The 13,595-nt window shown below is 51.5% G+C and overlaps 4 protein-coding genes across 4 annotated transcripts; 2 read left to right on the plus strand and 2 right to left on the minus strand.

The window, feature by feature from the left end:
* Nucleotides 1-386: 386 nt before the first annotated feature.
* On the minus strand, nucleotides 387-2,468 carry PFICI_06447 (uncharacterized protein; the record flags this gene model as incomplete). The annotated part of the gene is made up of 1 exon (XM_007835028.1): nucleotides 387-2,468. One exon carries the CDS (start codon nucleotides 2,466-2,468, stop codon nucleotides 387-389), a length of 2,082 nt encoding a protein of 693 aa, XP_007833219.1.
* A 1,362-nt stretch (nucleotides 2,469-3,830) lies between these two features.
* Nucleotides 3,831-8,147, plus strand: PFICI_06448 (uncharacterized protein; the record flags this gene model as incomplete). The annotated part of the gene is made up of 4 exons (XM_007835029.1): nucleotides 3,831-4,163; nucleotides 4,268-4,337; nucleotides 4,396-7,803; nucleotides 7,861-8,147. 4 exons carry the CDS (start codon nucleotides 3,831-3,833, stop codon nucleotides 8,145-8,147), a joined length of 4,098 nt encoding a protein of 1,365 aa, XP_007833220.1.
* Nucleotides 8,148-9,514: 1,367 nt separating this feature from the next.
* PFICI_06449 (transporter C11D3.06) lies at nucleotides 9,515-11,014 on the plus strand (the record flags this gene model as incomplete). The annotated part of the gene is made up of 1 exon (XM_007835030.1): nucleotides 9,515-11,014. The coding sequence occupies one exon, from the start codon at nucleotides 9,515-9,517 to the stop codon at nucleotides 11,012-11,014; it is 1,500 nt and encodes a 499-aa protein (XP_007833221.1).
* Nucleotides 11,015-11,252: 238 nt separating this feature from the next.
* On the minus strand, nucleotides 11,253-13,081 carry PFICI_06450 (uncharacterized protein; the record flags this gene model as incomplete). Its single annotated transcript, XM_007835031.1, has 4 exons — nucleotides 11,253-11,783; nucleotides 11,847-12,232; nucleotides 12,316-12,328; nucleotides 12,473-13,081. The coding sequence occupies 4 exons, from the start codon at nucleotides 13,079-13,081 to the stop codon at nucleotides 11,253-11,255; spliced, it is 1,539 nt and encodes a 512-aa protein (XP_007833222.1).
* Between the last annotated feature and the right edge of the window lie 514 nt (nucleotides 13,082-13,595).

Below are 13,595 nucleotides of genomic sequence, written 5' to 3' on the forward strand. Positions count from 1 at the left end.
AGACCTTTGCAATGCGGGGAGTAATATCCTTCGTAAGAAGTATTTTGCAGTTTTCACTCCTCCTTGCCAGCCTGCTATTCGGGTTGCATGGAAGCGATGACTTTGGTGACGGCTAGCTTCAAGTCCCAATATTATGCTGAAAGCTTCTTGATTGAGTAAGTTGACATTAGGAAAATAAAGTCTAGTCTGTTTCTGCGAGATTCTAGTTCCATATAGAACGAGAATCTTTGTCTCGCCATCGATTACAGGCAGTTAAGAAAAAGAAATCGGACCAGCAGCGTCAAAGAAATGTATTAAACGGCTTGAACTAATATTTTGTCTATATTTACGGATACAATCGTGGAGATACGGCAGACCACCGAACGGTAGAAGATGAGTACGATATTCTATTCATACCCATCACTGGTCTGTCCTCGGCTCCTTGCAAATCGGTCACCAGCTCGCTCTCTCTCATTGCGGCGAGCCATGCCATCACCTAGTACCGTGTTTCTCAACTCCTCGACCTTTAGCCCCTGAAGACCTGCAGGATCTGATAGCTCAATGCTGTCGCCCATAGATACGTCACCGCTCCCTTTCGTCTTCTCAAAGAGGCCGCTCAAGGGCTTGGTGGCACTGCCGCCTTCCCAGTGCCTAGCTTCTACGGGCAGCGGACTCCACCAGTGGCCGGTTCGTGAATGCCATCGAGACCCGCACAGTTCCCAAAGGCGGCTTGCTGCCCGCTTGTACGCGAATCTTTCATCCTCTCCGGTAAAGGCGCCTGTGTTGCTGAAATCAGGTTTGAGTCGTGGGCTTCTCTGCTCGACGCCAAAGTCCGAGTCGACATCCGGGTCGTATGCGCTATTTGCCGGATCCGTGGTCGGATCTGAATAAGTCGAGATGTTGGGCCTGAACGGCGAGACGGTGTCCTGATAGACTTCGGCGATTGTCTCGGGCAGGATGGCGTCGGCATCTATAGTTTCGCCCATTTTGCTCGAGGTTAGTGTTTGGGTGTTACCAGCGGAAGAAGCTTTAGCCTCCGGAAAGAAGAGGTCGTCCGGACCAGCCTCGGCTCGCACCACTAGCTTGCACCGCGCCTCGTATAGTGCATCAAGGAGAGTGATGAGGCGACGAGCTTCATTCTTCTTGAGTATGCTGAGCACTGGAATCTGATCAATGATGAAGGTATGAAACGTTGAGGCCATGGTAATGTAATCGGCAGGACCATATGCCGAGACCAAGTCCGCAAAGTTCCAATGTACGATCCCTTGACACTGCTGGGGGATATTGACAGTACGGCCATAGACGACAAGCGATGATGGCGCCCACGGAGCGGGCTGTGAGGTACCCGTGACGGCCGTCAAAGCCTGGTCCCATGCTTTGTGATTTTCCGGCCCAATGAGAATGTAATTATATGGTGTCTTGATGCCTCTAGCCGAGCCCACAGTCTCAGTGATATCTGTACCACTACCAAGTACATCTGTCGTACCATCAGCACCAGATATACCAAAAGCTACGGCAGGCGAATTGGTAGAGGGTTGCTCGGGCATCTCATCGGCATCCCGTCTCCTCCAATCCTTTCGCCCTTCTATATGCCAAAACTCGCATCTCGCTTTGAGTACTTCGAGAAAGTTTGCAAAGTCACTTGTCGATCCGAAAAGCTCGCCCTTGCCCTTCTTTTGCCCAAGTCCAAGTGCCCTGCTGAGGAGTCCGCCGGAAGTTGGTGGACGGTACTCGAAACCACTGGCCTTTTCCAAATCGTCGGGCATTCGGTTGGAAGAAGCAACGAGGACGCCGCCTAGTTGAAAGAAAGCGATGAATAGGTTGCTGAGGATTTTGCTCGCAGCTCTATCCGGGAGCTGGAATTCGTCCAAGAATAGTATTGGCGATTTCTCAACCATGTCCTTGGCCAGCCACAGTAACGAAAACTGCTCGTCTCTGCCCAATTGCGAATTTGATTTTCGGTGTCTTTCTAATTGCGATAATGTGTACAGCATGAAGGTGTTGAAGTGCCATCTCTTCTTCCGGCTGGTGGGCAGACCATCAGCCAAGAGATCCAGCAACATGCTCTTGCCGGTGCCAACCTCGCCCGACAAGAACAAACCCTGCGGCGAATTGATACTGATGGCTGCTTCATGGCTTTGTAGCACGCGGGTCAAGGCAAGAGTAGCTTCCCTTGTTGGCTCGTTACGGGCAAAGAAGCGCGCAAAGAAAGGATTCCGTCGAATTGGATGGCTTTCGACGGCAAGTTCTCTGGCACCCTCGACTCGTTTTGGCCTCGATTCGTCCAGGGCGTCCTGCAGCGTCTGCAATCTGGTACGATATTCCTCAGACGGTGAGTAGTCCTTGAGTCGGAGATAAATCTTTTGCAGATGTATTGCGAGACGGTGCTGCGCTGGGTCCGGGGCACATAACCCCGTTGCCAACAGACTCTGGTACTTGACCAGCGGGTCCGTAATGGTGATGGAAGAAGACGTAATCGCTCTCTTCATTTTCGAGTGAGTCCTTTTAAAACTTGTTCCAATTCCAACTGACCAATCAAGGTTCTGAAACCCATTTGCAGCATTTGCACCAACGCTGTGGCGTGACTGCAGCCAAAAAATGAGAGGCTAATTGGATGCGGCAGGAAAATGCTGTTTTGATAGATCACATGAGTGCCGAGCTTAAGTATACAGATCACCGAATCAATCCCCGCGAATGAGAATCGCACCGGGCGGCGGTTTGAGCGATATCAGATCCGGGTCTAGGAGCTCGAACAATCGCGTTTGAACTCCTGGTTCCTCATGGAAATAAACAGTAGAGGAGAAATCCTGGTTGATCAATCAAAAAGAAATGCACAAAGACTGTGTCAGAGAGGTGAGAAAATAAAAATCGATTTCTTGGACTTGCAGATCGCTTGGCCCGACAAGAGAGGTGCAGAGAGTACTGAGGTCATCATAGTCTGGACTCTGGAGCTCCAGCAGTCCATCTCTTCTCTAAACAGGACCCCTGTCGGTACTAGGAAACCGCGCGAACTTCGCATTCTTCCACGTGGAGAAGAACCAAGCTGTTTATAGTTTAGCGCATTCCAGCTCCTGGATTGGAGCTCTCGAGACTTTGAGCAACGAACAAGCAAAATAAAAAAATAAAAATTTGGACCGTTCCGCAGGCAGGCTCTTGTTGATTCGTGTGAAAAGGCTCGTTCCGTAGTTTAGAAGGGAGCTTGCAGTGCAAACAAGGCTTCTTTCTGTATTCTCTTTCCCCCCGGGACATTGATTGCCAGCCAATCATTAGACGTCGAAGCTTGGACAGAGCAATCCACAGTGCCGTTCCATGCATACCTGAGCTTCATCACCTAGGACAGCTCCAACCAAAGGCTGCATACACTGTCGCCAGGCTCTCAGACTAGGACCGCCTCGTCAGTTTTTTTTCTGCGAGCCAAACCAAAAGAAGCCCCAACACCAAGACCAATTTGAGGTCCAATCCAAAGCAGTAGAGGAGGTCCAAACTGCAACTCACTTGCAGTCGCCCAAACCTTTTGTGGTCCATCGTCATCCATCATTTTTTCTTTCCCTCTTTCGACCCAACCGACGACCCGCGCGATCGTGTATTTTTTTTTTTCGCACCCACCATCCAGCCACCCGCTATCCACCCCATCATGAGCGTTTGCTTTCAATATCAACAACACGCGAATCTTTAGACCAGCTTTGTTCCTAAGCTTGCAGCACGCGCGACCGAGACGACGGCGACCTGGCACCTCGTCACCTCAATCCCCATCTTAACTCCGTGCCAGGGTGACCCACCAACAACAGAATACATTTCACCCAAGAAACGCGCACGCATACCTGCACCACAAACATCGCCGTATTTGCGCCATGTTCTCTTCCGTCAACGGCACCGCCAACACTGCAGCCACCCCGGCCAGTAGCACTCGCGGACGCCGCCGCCAGAGACCAGTCAGTAACGATGATTCCGTCCGGCAACCAAAGACGAAGCGTGCTAGGATCCCTTTAAACGACCAGACATTCACAACCCCTGAGGCCAGCCAAGAGACCTACGAGGTCAAGCCTGCGCGTCAACCAGCCAAGCAGGACAAGATCGAACCCGTCGAGCATGCCTCACCACAAATCCGCAAAGAGTTGAGCTTTCGCTCTAAAAAGGCAAAGACGGCCGACCGTCTGAATAAGGGCGATGGCAGTGTAGTACTGGTATGTCAATGGAATTCCAAGAACCTACTGCTCGCTATACGTAGCTAGACATGGGCGCGCCTTCCTCGAAACACTTCTTGATGATTACTGACTCTTGCAACCAGACGAGCAACAATGCCTTCATTGTCAGCAAGCTTCCGGCGCTCCCTGATAGATTACGGACAGATGCGCAGAGTAAGATAAACTCACCTGCGCATCCCATGTTTTGGCGAGGATGCTAATGTGAATACAGGCCGACAACACGGTTTCCTCGACCCTTCAACCGGCTACGCCTTGAGCCTCACGCACACTCATGCCGTTGTATGGCCTTATGCCGCGTCTTCTCCGTCGCCCGAATCCTTTATCTTCTCGCTACCATATCCATCGAGACATTCGAGTGACCCCTTACCGCTAGGATCTCTCACGCCCCCGTCGGCCTCTTCGTCGGAACCTGGTCTGGTAGTTGTTATGCCCACCAGCGGCAAGATCACATATTGGGAATCGATCTCGAGCGCGACGACTCTGGATTTTATACGACAGCAACGAAATGGAGTGGAGGACTCGATATCGGGAATGTGGTCTAGTGAAAGCGTCATTCAAATTGTCAGCGCCGAAGCCGCTGCAGGCTTTATACTGGCCTTCAGCAGCGGCCGCATGGCCTATTTGAGCGTTCGAGATGCGCACGGAAAACCCGCCATCAACGTAAACTTCTTGCGAACCAGTCTTGGACCTTCGGGTGGGGGTATCTTTGGCAGTCTGCGACACTTGGTATCGAGCTCATCCATACAGGGCGATATTGCTGCAGTGAGGGCAAGGAAATCTTCCAAGCAAGGAGAACAGACCGTCGTTGCGGCCACCGTCAAGGGCCGCCTACACGCCTGGAAGATTCACCGAGGTGGCCATCACGATCTCCTCACCGAGTTCGATGCGAGAGAGGCCATGATCGACGCTCTTTCCGACTTGCATATCGACAACCGAGGATCTATCGATTCCCTCAAAATCCACGATTTTGCCTTCATTCCCAAAGACCTCGAGACGAACGACTTGGAAATGACCCAGCTGCATCAGACATCAGGCTCGAGTGAACAGCAACACGTACTTGTTCTGGCTTCCCTGGCCAGTAAAGCCAGTAAGACCCCTGCCGTGCGATACTATCTCTTGGAGCTGGTTATTCCACAAGGAGCTTCTCTGGAGACGCCCGTGACCGTTGGTACTGTGCGACCAATCAATAGCTATACTACACCCCCAGATGCCCATGCACTGGCCAAGCCAAGGTTGTATCTACCTCGACCAGCCGTCGTTGCCTTTTTGGTGTTTGAGCGTGCAACTGTCATTGCATCCGTTGCCAAGGCTCCCGACTCGCCAGATTCACAATTGCACGTCGAAGAGAAGCACATTTTGCCCCCGACTTATGAGGATGTGGTGGATCTCAGAAGTGACCCAACACTGGAGGTGGTGGCGTCTGGAATTGAGGAGCCTCAAGCCCCAGGATCAGAGGAGTCTCGCTCTCATCGGGTCAAAACCAAGAATCCCGCTGCTGTGCTTCTCGTTCGCGGCACGGGAACGCTGAGAGTTGCGACTACTGACGTTGATCGTTTTGCAAGCGAGACACCACCAACAATCACTCCCAAGAGCAAGCTAGAGCAAGCGGTCTTCTTTGGCATCAAGGATGACAACCCTTTGGTCTTTGATGTGCCGCGCCAATTGCCGTTTAGTGATAAGGAGCTTGCCGACGCTGCGCTCGAGTTGAGTCAGGACATACTAGCCTCCAACAATCCTCACCTCTCTACACTTGCGGGACACCTCGAAAACAATATGCAAATGCGAGTCAAGGCCTTGGAAAAGCTCATTATTCATCTCAACAGCCTCAGGGTACAAATGAGCCGCGAGACAAAATGGGAACTGCTATGGAATGCTGAAAAGCTGCAAGCTGCTCGCTTTGTCTGGGCCAAGCACGAGAAATTTGTACAAGAACGTCCAGACGACGCCAAAAAGGATCTCATCACTCAGATGGTCAGCTACATACGCGACGAGGAAAAGAACCAACCCAACGTCGCCAAAGGTGAAGTCGATCCTTTGCGACACTGGTTTGTTCACGATTCCTACCGAATGAACATATTTCTGGCTTGGGCCTACGAGGTCATCAAATACCAAAACAAGGCCAAGGCAGAAACACCGGCTCTGACACGCCTGATTTACGAAGCCGTGGAAGTCATGAACGGTGCTTTGAGAGATGCAATGGAGTTCCGCCGAAGACACTTGGCTTTGTACGGATTATCGGGTGAGAAATTAGCCAATGGGATCCTCGCCGACGACTACGCCAACCTGCCGAATCCATGGACGTCGGATCAGTTCATTGCCAACAACCTGAAGCGTTTGGTGGAGCTCTCGTCTGAATGGGTGAATACGGAAGAGCACACAACCAAGCCAACGGCCTCGGAGGAGCCCCTCATTGATCGGATACGCGCACTCTTGCCTGACTTGACCGAAGTGTACCTGACATCCCTTCAAGAGCTCTCACGTTGGGCCCTGGCAAGCGATGACCCAGTCAATGTCAAGTTGGGCGAAACCTTTGAGCTAACCTACCAGGACGACCGGAACAACAAGATCCTGCTATTGGCCGATTCCGAGAATTGGTCGGCTGCCTATAAGCTGGCCGAAGAGCACAGAGCTTTGGAAGCTCTGGGGCAGGTCCTGATTGGGGAAGAACAGAGTTACAAAGATAAACTCGACCAAGGAGGCTTGTCCCCTGAAGAAAGCCAGCGATTGCATGATGCCATCTCTGCAAAGAAAAAGCAATTACACAATTACTTTGACAAGTACGGAGCCGGGTTTGCCTACCCGTACTATGAGCATCTAATCGAAGCTTGTGGTGTTGAGGCATTGATGGAGGACAACGGCGATAAGCTCTTCAAGACCTCTTTTCTCCGCACAAACAAGGAATACGCCAAGCTCTCCTGGATCAATGATATCATTCAAGAACACGACATCACGAGCGCAGCGGACACTCTCGTTGATATCGGTTTGAATAGGGAAGGTCAACTCTGGAACAAGAAGATCGAGCTTAGTCTTGGTAAGCTGGCCCGCATGGCCGAAGCATCGAGCCCTGCAAGAAAAACATCCTTCAGCGCTCAGGAGGCATCCATCAGCGCCGTTTGCGCAGACGCTTCGGTTGGTGCTATCGACGACCAGTTGGCCATCATTCGCATCCAGGATCGTCTGTACGAAAAGATCCACCCTGTACTCAAAGCAGCACTGGATGATTCGGCTCAACTCACTTTGGCGATGGATGCTATCGCCCCCAAGCTTCCCAAGAAGTATAAGGTTCTCTTGGATATTTTTGAGCTTGGCATCTCCAGACTGCTGAACCATGAGGTACTCGACCCTTACACGCTAATCGATATCCTCACGCTTGCCCAATTCGACTCGGACTTGAAAGAAACCATGCCGGACCAGTTTTTTGAAGCAATTGAAGTTGCCAATTTGGGAATCAAGGACCTCGAGCGACGCGAGCAAGCCGAGAAACTCATTTGGCGGAGATGTCTCCTTAGAGAGGAGTGGACAAAGATTAACAACACATCTCTCAAGGGAGACAACGACATTTGGGATGTGCTGAGCCATACCGATTTGTTCCAGGTTTACTGCGTGCTGTACACAATACGTAAGTCGACACGATGGATTCCTTTTCTCTGCCGAACTAGACTAATCGATGAACTAGAAAACGAGCGAGAGCCGCGGAACTATCGCCGGTGGCTTCCATCGGAGGTTCTTGGTACATACACGGAGCAACTGGACAAGCGCTATAGTACGAGGGAGAAGGGATTTCGCGAGAAGCTCCTTGAAGCAATGCAATGGGAGGACAACAACCTCAGCAAACACGTTGAAAAGCACCGTCTCGAATACTGGGCAACTGAGACCAGGCGAATGGCTGAAGAGGCAGTTCGTGGCCATGTTGACCAACAAACGACTGACGGTGCCTCGTCGCCGACAGGTGAAACACGTTAGACATGTGGACACTGTGACGAGTGGGTCGATCGCATGCATTTCCAATATGAAGTTGGTCAGCACAACATTTGTTGTTGGAGATAGAGATTGCTTCACAAAAAGCAAGCCGAACTAGAGATCGGTAGAAGATTCAAGAACAGAGCGAAAAAGTACCAAGCGCAAGGCACGGATGGAGCCGTGGAGTGCCGGGGTTATTTTCAGCTCGTGATACGTTACCAGACTGGCCGAGTACCAAGGGTCAGAGTGGCTGTCTGAGAACATACGGGCTTGACATGGAAATGAGCCAATGCAGCATTTTTATTTGTACCACCTGTGACAGGGATAGGATTGAGGAAAACCCAAAAGACCGGTTGCAGTGCAGCAACCCAGGGGCAAGGTGTGAATTCTACAAGGAGTACCGGGAATAGGGTTGGCAATTGAATTGCAGTACGGACCTTGAATGCAATAGAGATGTGTCTCTCTCTCGTGCAACAAGGAAGTTTTGCTATTAATGATGTCTGGATTATTACGACTGGTATTTGCGTCTACAAGCCATCTCGAAACCTCGGGTATGGGTTGTCTTGGCCAGTAGAGCGTGGCTTGGTAATTGGCTGGTGTCTGTAATAAGAAGGAAAATTTTCAGTCGATTAAGCAATGCAAGCATGGCGTATCCATCATTGACGAATGAATACCGTCCGCGTGTGATCTTATCTCAACATTGATTGTGTGGGGTGACGACGGACTTGGGTGATATCTGCCGAAGGAGCGGCGGAGTGGCTCTCGCGGGCTCAACGAGGGGTCTAGTCTCGACGTCATTATTTCGGTGTGTGCGTGTATGTGTGTCTTTGTCTCTGCTTCTTCTCAGTCTTTTCTCATTCCGATCTCTTGCATAGGGCTGACTGTTTTCTTTGACATTGACGAACTTGGCCCTTCTTATCGGGACGCTATACTCATCATGGGCAGGGCATCCCCCTCCCCTTGAAGTGGGGTTTGGCCTATCTCCATAAGTGGACGACTATTCAACGGCTGCCGGGATGGGTACATACTCGAAGAAGAAAAAAAGTCGTTTTAGTGAGTCTATATTCTTATCTGTTTCGAGCTAATTCCGAGGACGGCTCGATTTTATCCCTCATTATGTAGCTACTATGTTTCAATTATTTCCATCTTGCAAAAGTGAAGAGGTCGTCTAGAGCAGGTTATATCTTGGACCGTCTACCACAGGCTTGGCGGTCTGTTACTCTCAGTCTCGATTTTTACTTTCGGCCGTAAGTCAAAAGCCACAAGTTTGGATCCGTCTATGAGATGATCATAGTGAGCAACCGATTTGGTAGCAAAATTCTTTAACCATAATAGCAAATTCTTCGAGGACATTGACTCCATCGTCACCAATGGATCCCCCCGACGAATCAACCTCTCTCCTCCCAAAGCCTGCTTCATTGCCACCACAGGATGAGTCTCCGTGGTATAAGCAATGGCTGGCGGAAATATGGCTTCTCACGAGGACTTCTATACCCGTCATGCTGGCATACACATTGCAAAACAGCCTGCAAACTGTCAGTGTGCTCATTGTCGGCCGCCTATCCCCCGAGGCCTTGGCGACAGCAGCCTTCTCCTACATGTTTGCCATGGCCACGGGTTGGCTGATTGCTCTGGGAGGTACCACGGCCCTGGATACTCTTGCCTCGAGCAGTTTCACCGGGTCTACGAATAAGCATGACCTGGGAATTTTGCTCCAAAGGGGCCTCCTCGTGCTGACGGCTTTCTACACTGTGATTGCTGTTCTCTGGGCCTGTTCGGAACCAATCTTTCGAGCCCTTGGACAAGAAGAATTCATTTGCGTACAGTCATCACAGTTCCTCCGCATCCTGATCCCCGGCGGTCTGGGCTACGTGTGGTTCGAGTGCATGAAGAAGTACCTGCAGGCCCAGGAGATTTACCGACCGGGCACCTACGTGCTGCTCATCACCAGTCCGCTGAGCGCCGGGCTCAACTACCTCCTCGTCCACACCTGGGGCATGGGCCTCTACGGCGCGCCGCTGGCGACGGGCATTGCGTACTGGGTCTCGTTTCTGCTCCTCGTCCTCTACGCCGTCAAGGTCCGCGGCTCGGAGTGCTGGGGCGGTCTGGACCTGCGCAAGGCGGCCAACCCCAAGCAGCTGTGGCCGTTTGCGCGCCTGGCCCTGCTCGGCTTTGTCCACGTCGGCACCGAGTGGTGGGCCTTTGAGATTGTCGCCCTGGCCGCGGGCCGGCTGGGCAAGATCCCCCTCGCCGCCCAGAGCGTCATCATGACGGCCGACCAAATCATCAACACCATCCCCTTTGGCCTCGGCGTCGCCGCCAGCGCGCGGCTGGGTAACCTCCTGGGCGCCCGCCGGGCCCGCGATGCCCGGCGTGCGGCACACTGTGCCGCGGTGCTCTCGGTGGTGTTCGGCGCGCTGATCCTGGCGGTGCTCATGGGTACCAAGGATGTCTTTGGGCGCATCTTTAATGACGATGCCGACGTCGTGGCGCTCGTTGCCCACGTCATGCCGTTTGTGGCCCTGTTCCAGATTGCCGATGGTCTGAATGGCTCCTGTGGTGGTAGTCTTCGAGGTATGGGCCGTCAGTGGGTGGGCGCCCTAGTCAATCTCGTCTCCTACTATGGTGCCGCACTGCCTCTGGGTATTTGGCTTGCTTTCCACGGTTGGGGTCTTGAAGGTCTCTGGGTTGGACAGTGCTGTGCTCTATATCTTGTTGGTGTGCTCGAGTGGGTTATTGTTGGGCTCTGCAACTGGGATAAGGAGGTAGAGAGAGCTTTGAGTAGATTGGATGATGGAGGTCAGGGTGAGGGAGAGGCTGTTTTGCAGCAAGATGCCGAAGATGTTGCCGAAGGTAGAGCCGTGGTTTAAAACGAGATCTGGGACTGGATCCGACCTCTCATTGAGGGTTATGGAGGACTGCCACATGGGAACGGGATGGGATATGTGAAAATGCTTCTCATTGAAATGTCAATCACACTAGACTTATGATTCATGATAAAAGGACAAAACAGGAAACATAAAATCAACTAAAAATCGGTAGAAATTACATGCAATAACCATCTACCAGGCTGGACAAATCTCCTTGACCAAACCAAATCACACCAACTCAAACCAAATCGCTCTTCTCTACTGCCCAGTCCGGCAATTTGCAATTGATGTTAGTCTGTGCCTTCCAGTTCGGATCCGCCCGCCAAATCTCCATGTACGTTTGTAATCTCGGCAAGAGAATTCGGGCATCCGGCCTCTGCTTCGGATCCGCGTCGCCGGCGTACTTGATACAGTACTCGAGCCGATCCGAGTAGACGGACCGATCAGTGATTTGCAAGACTTGCTTGCGGGCCGCCCGACCGCGCCAGCGCAATTCTCGCTCGGCCGGGTCCGACAAGGTCCAGCAGGTCATGTCCACTAGCAGCAGTACAGTTAGCAATCCTGCGGGGTTGAATGTAAAAGTGATTGTTGACTTGCTATGGCCGAGGACATTTCTCTCGCATAGTGCGTGCATGATGGCGGCGACGGCCCAGATATCGGATCGGGGCGTATGCGGCGATGCGAGCTCATTGAGCTGGTCGGAAGTTGTCAAGAATGGTGCAAAGCAGAGCTCGGGCGCGTGGTACTCTGGTGTGCCGTACACGAGCCACTAATAAATGCAGAGTTAGCATTTATAATCATTATTAGTTAATTCATTTGTCGAGTTCCTCACCGGTGGTCCTTCAGCGGCGACTGCCTCACGCTCCGCCATGCCAAAGTCTGTCAAGATGACATAGAGCGGCTTACTGGAGCCCGGCGTCGAGCGAGACTTGAGCATGACATTGTCGGGTTTAATGTCGCGATGCACAATTGGCGTCCAAGAACTTGACCCTTTACCAATCTTCTTAGCTCGGTTTGTTGAATTATTATTTCCGTGGTTGAGGTCTATCGATAGGTACGAGGAGCCCGTGGCAAGAAAGTGTAGGCCGTCGATCAGCGCCAGAAAGGCGTGCCAAATGAAGGACTCTGGAATATATTCGGCAAAGGAGGGGTCGGCCTTTTTGCGCTTTTTGTAACTCGATATGAGCTGGCCTAAGTCGCCGCAGTCGCAGAATTCCACTGTGAAGTGATTAGGAGATGATCATTGTTGTTAAGACGTGGTGGCGTTTTGCCAGACATCGAGAATGGGGCGTGTCACTTACTATAAACCGTGGCCTGGAATGGTTTATCTTGTATGAATGCATCGACGTATTGTACCTGTGGGCTCGCAACTTAGCTTAAGTTTGGGGGTCTGCTTGCTCCATGGGCTTGAGATCGCTACGAAAGTCAATGTTGTAACGTGATACTTTTCATACTTACCAGAGAGTTGCATCTCAACTCTCGCATGATCTTGATTTCATTTTTGACCAAGCTGATCATGAAATCGTTGTCGGATTTGAAGTTCTTTTGTATGAACAATTCGCTTGTGCATTTCTTGCGAACTACAAAGATACCGGCATTCATGCCTCCTTTTGTTCCGTCGCCCGGGTCTATGATTTTGACTACATCGTACTTGTCTTCGAGGGTAGTGCTGGCAATCGTGTTGCGCTCTAGTTTCATGCCTGCTCTGACTTTGGCAAAGCCTACAGGCGGTGCAATAGAACCCGGTCTATTCGAATCGTTCCGTGGTACAATTTGAGCAGATGAATCCCCGGATCCTTTCGGAGCCGCGCTTGGCTGAGAGAGTGGCTGCGATGGTCTATATTTCGTCGTTTCTCGTGTTACGGTGTTGTAGTACAAGTACAAACCTGGTGCCTTGACCATCTGCCACCCGTGTGGGAGTTTGCCCAAAACAGGATGCACAAATGTGCCATTGGGGGCGTCCCTCGGGTGATGATAGTGTACTCGGCCAGTTTTGACGGTCTTCATGACTCTCCAGCCTGGTGGAACGCGCCTGATTTCCTCATTCGCGGTGACTGGCTTCGCCATCGTGGACTCTGCTTTCCAGTATAAAAGTCGCAATTGACCCTCCACCACGGATTTCTTGTAAAACTTTGCGGAAGCGGTGGGTCGGCGTTGAGATATGGTACGGGACAATCCTTCTGCAAATGAGCAACAGTCACAATCACAGCGTATTTCATCATAGCATGTCTCTGAATTACTTTACACTTGCAGTGATTCACACCACACACTAGTCTTGCATTCCATGGGGGGGGGGGGTTTTTTTTTTTAATTCCCAAAACATGTTGTTCCCGATCTAGTCCCTCTCTTGAGCAAGATATAATGATTTAGATCTTCTAATTTCGTATCAGCTCGCACAGCCTGATAGAGATCGGGTTCTATAGATTAAAGTGGCCATGCTATATCTGGATTAGTTGAGGCACCTCAATGGAGTGACGCACGACCCTCAAGCTCTGACCGAGAACTTGTGCGGCTGAAAGATCGTCGCTTCTAGGCTTGGGCTTTCTTATGGAGGCCTGCCGATCCGGGGTTTCCGATTTCC

This window comes from Pestalotiopsis fici (genome assembly GCF_000516985.1).
Source record: "Pestalotiopsis fici W106-1 unplaced genomic scaffold PFICI_Scf_4, whole genome shotgun sequence".
In the NCBI taxonomy this organism is placed as follows: domain Eukaryota; kingdom Fungi; phylum Ascomycota; class Sordariomycetes; order Amphisphaeriales; family Sporocadaceae; genus Pestalotiopsis; species Pestalotiopsis fici.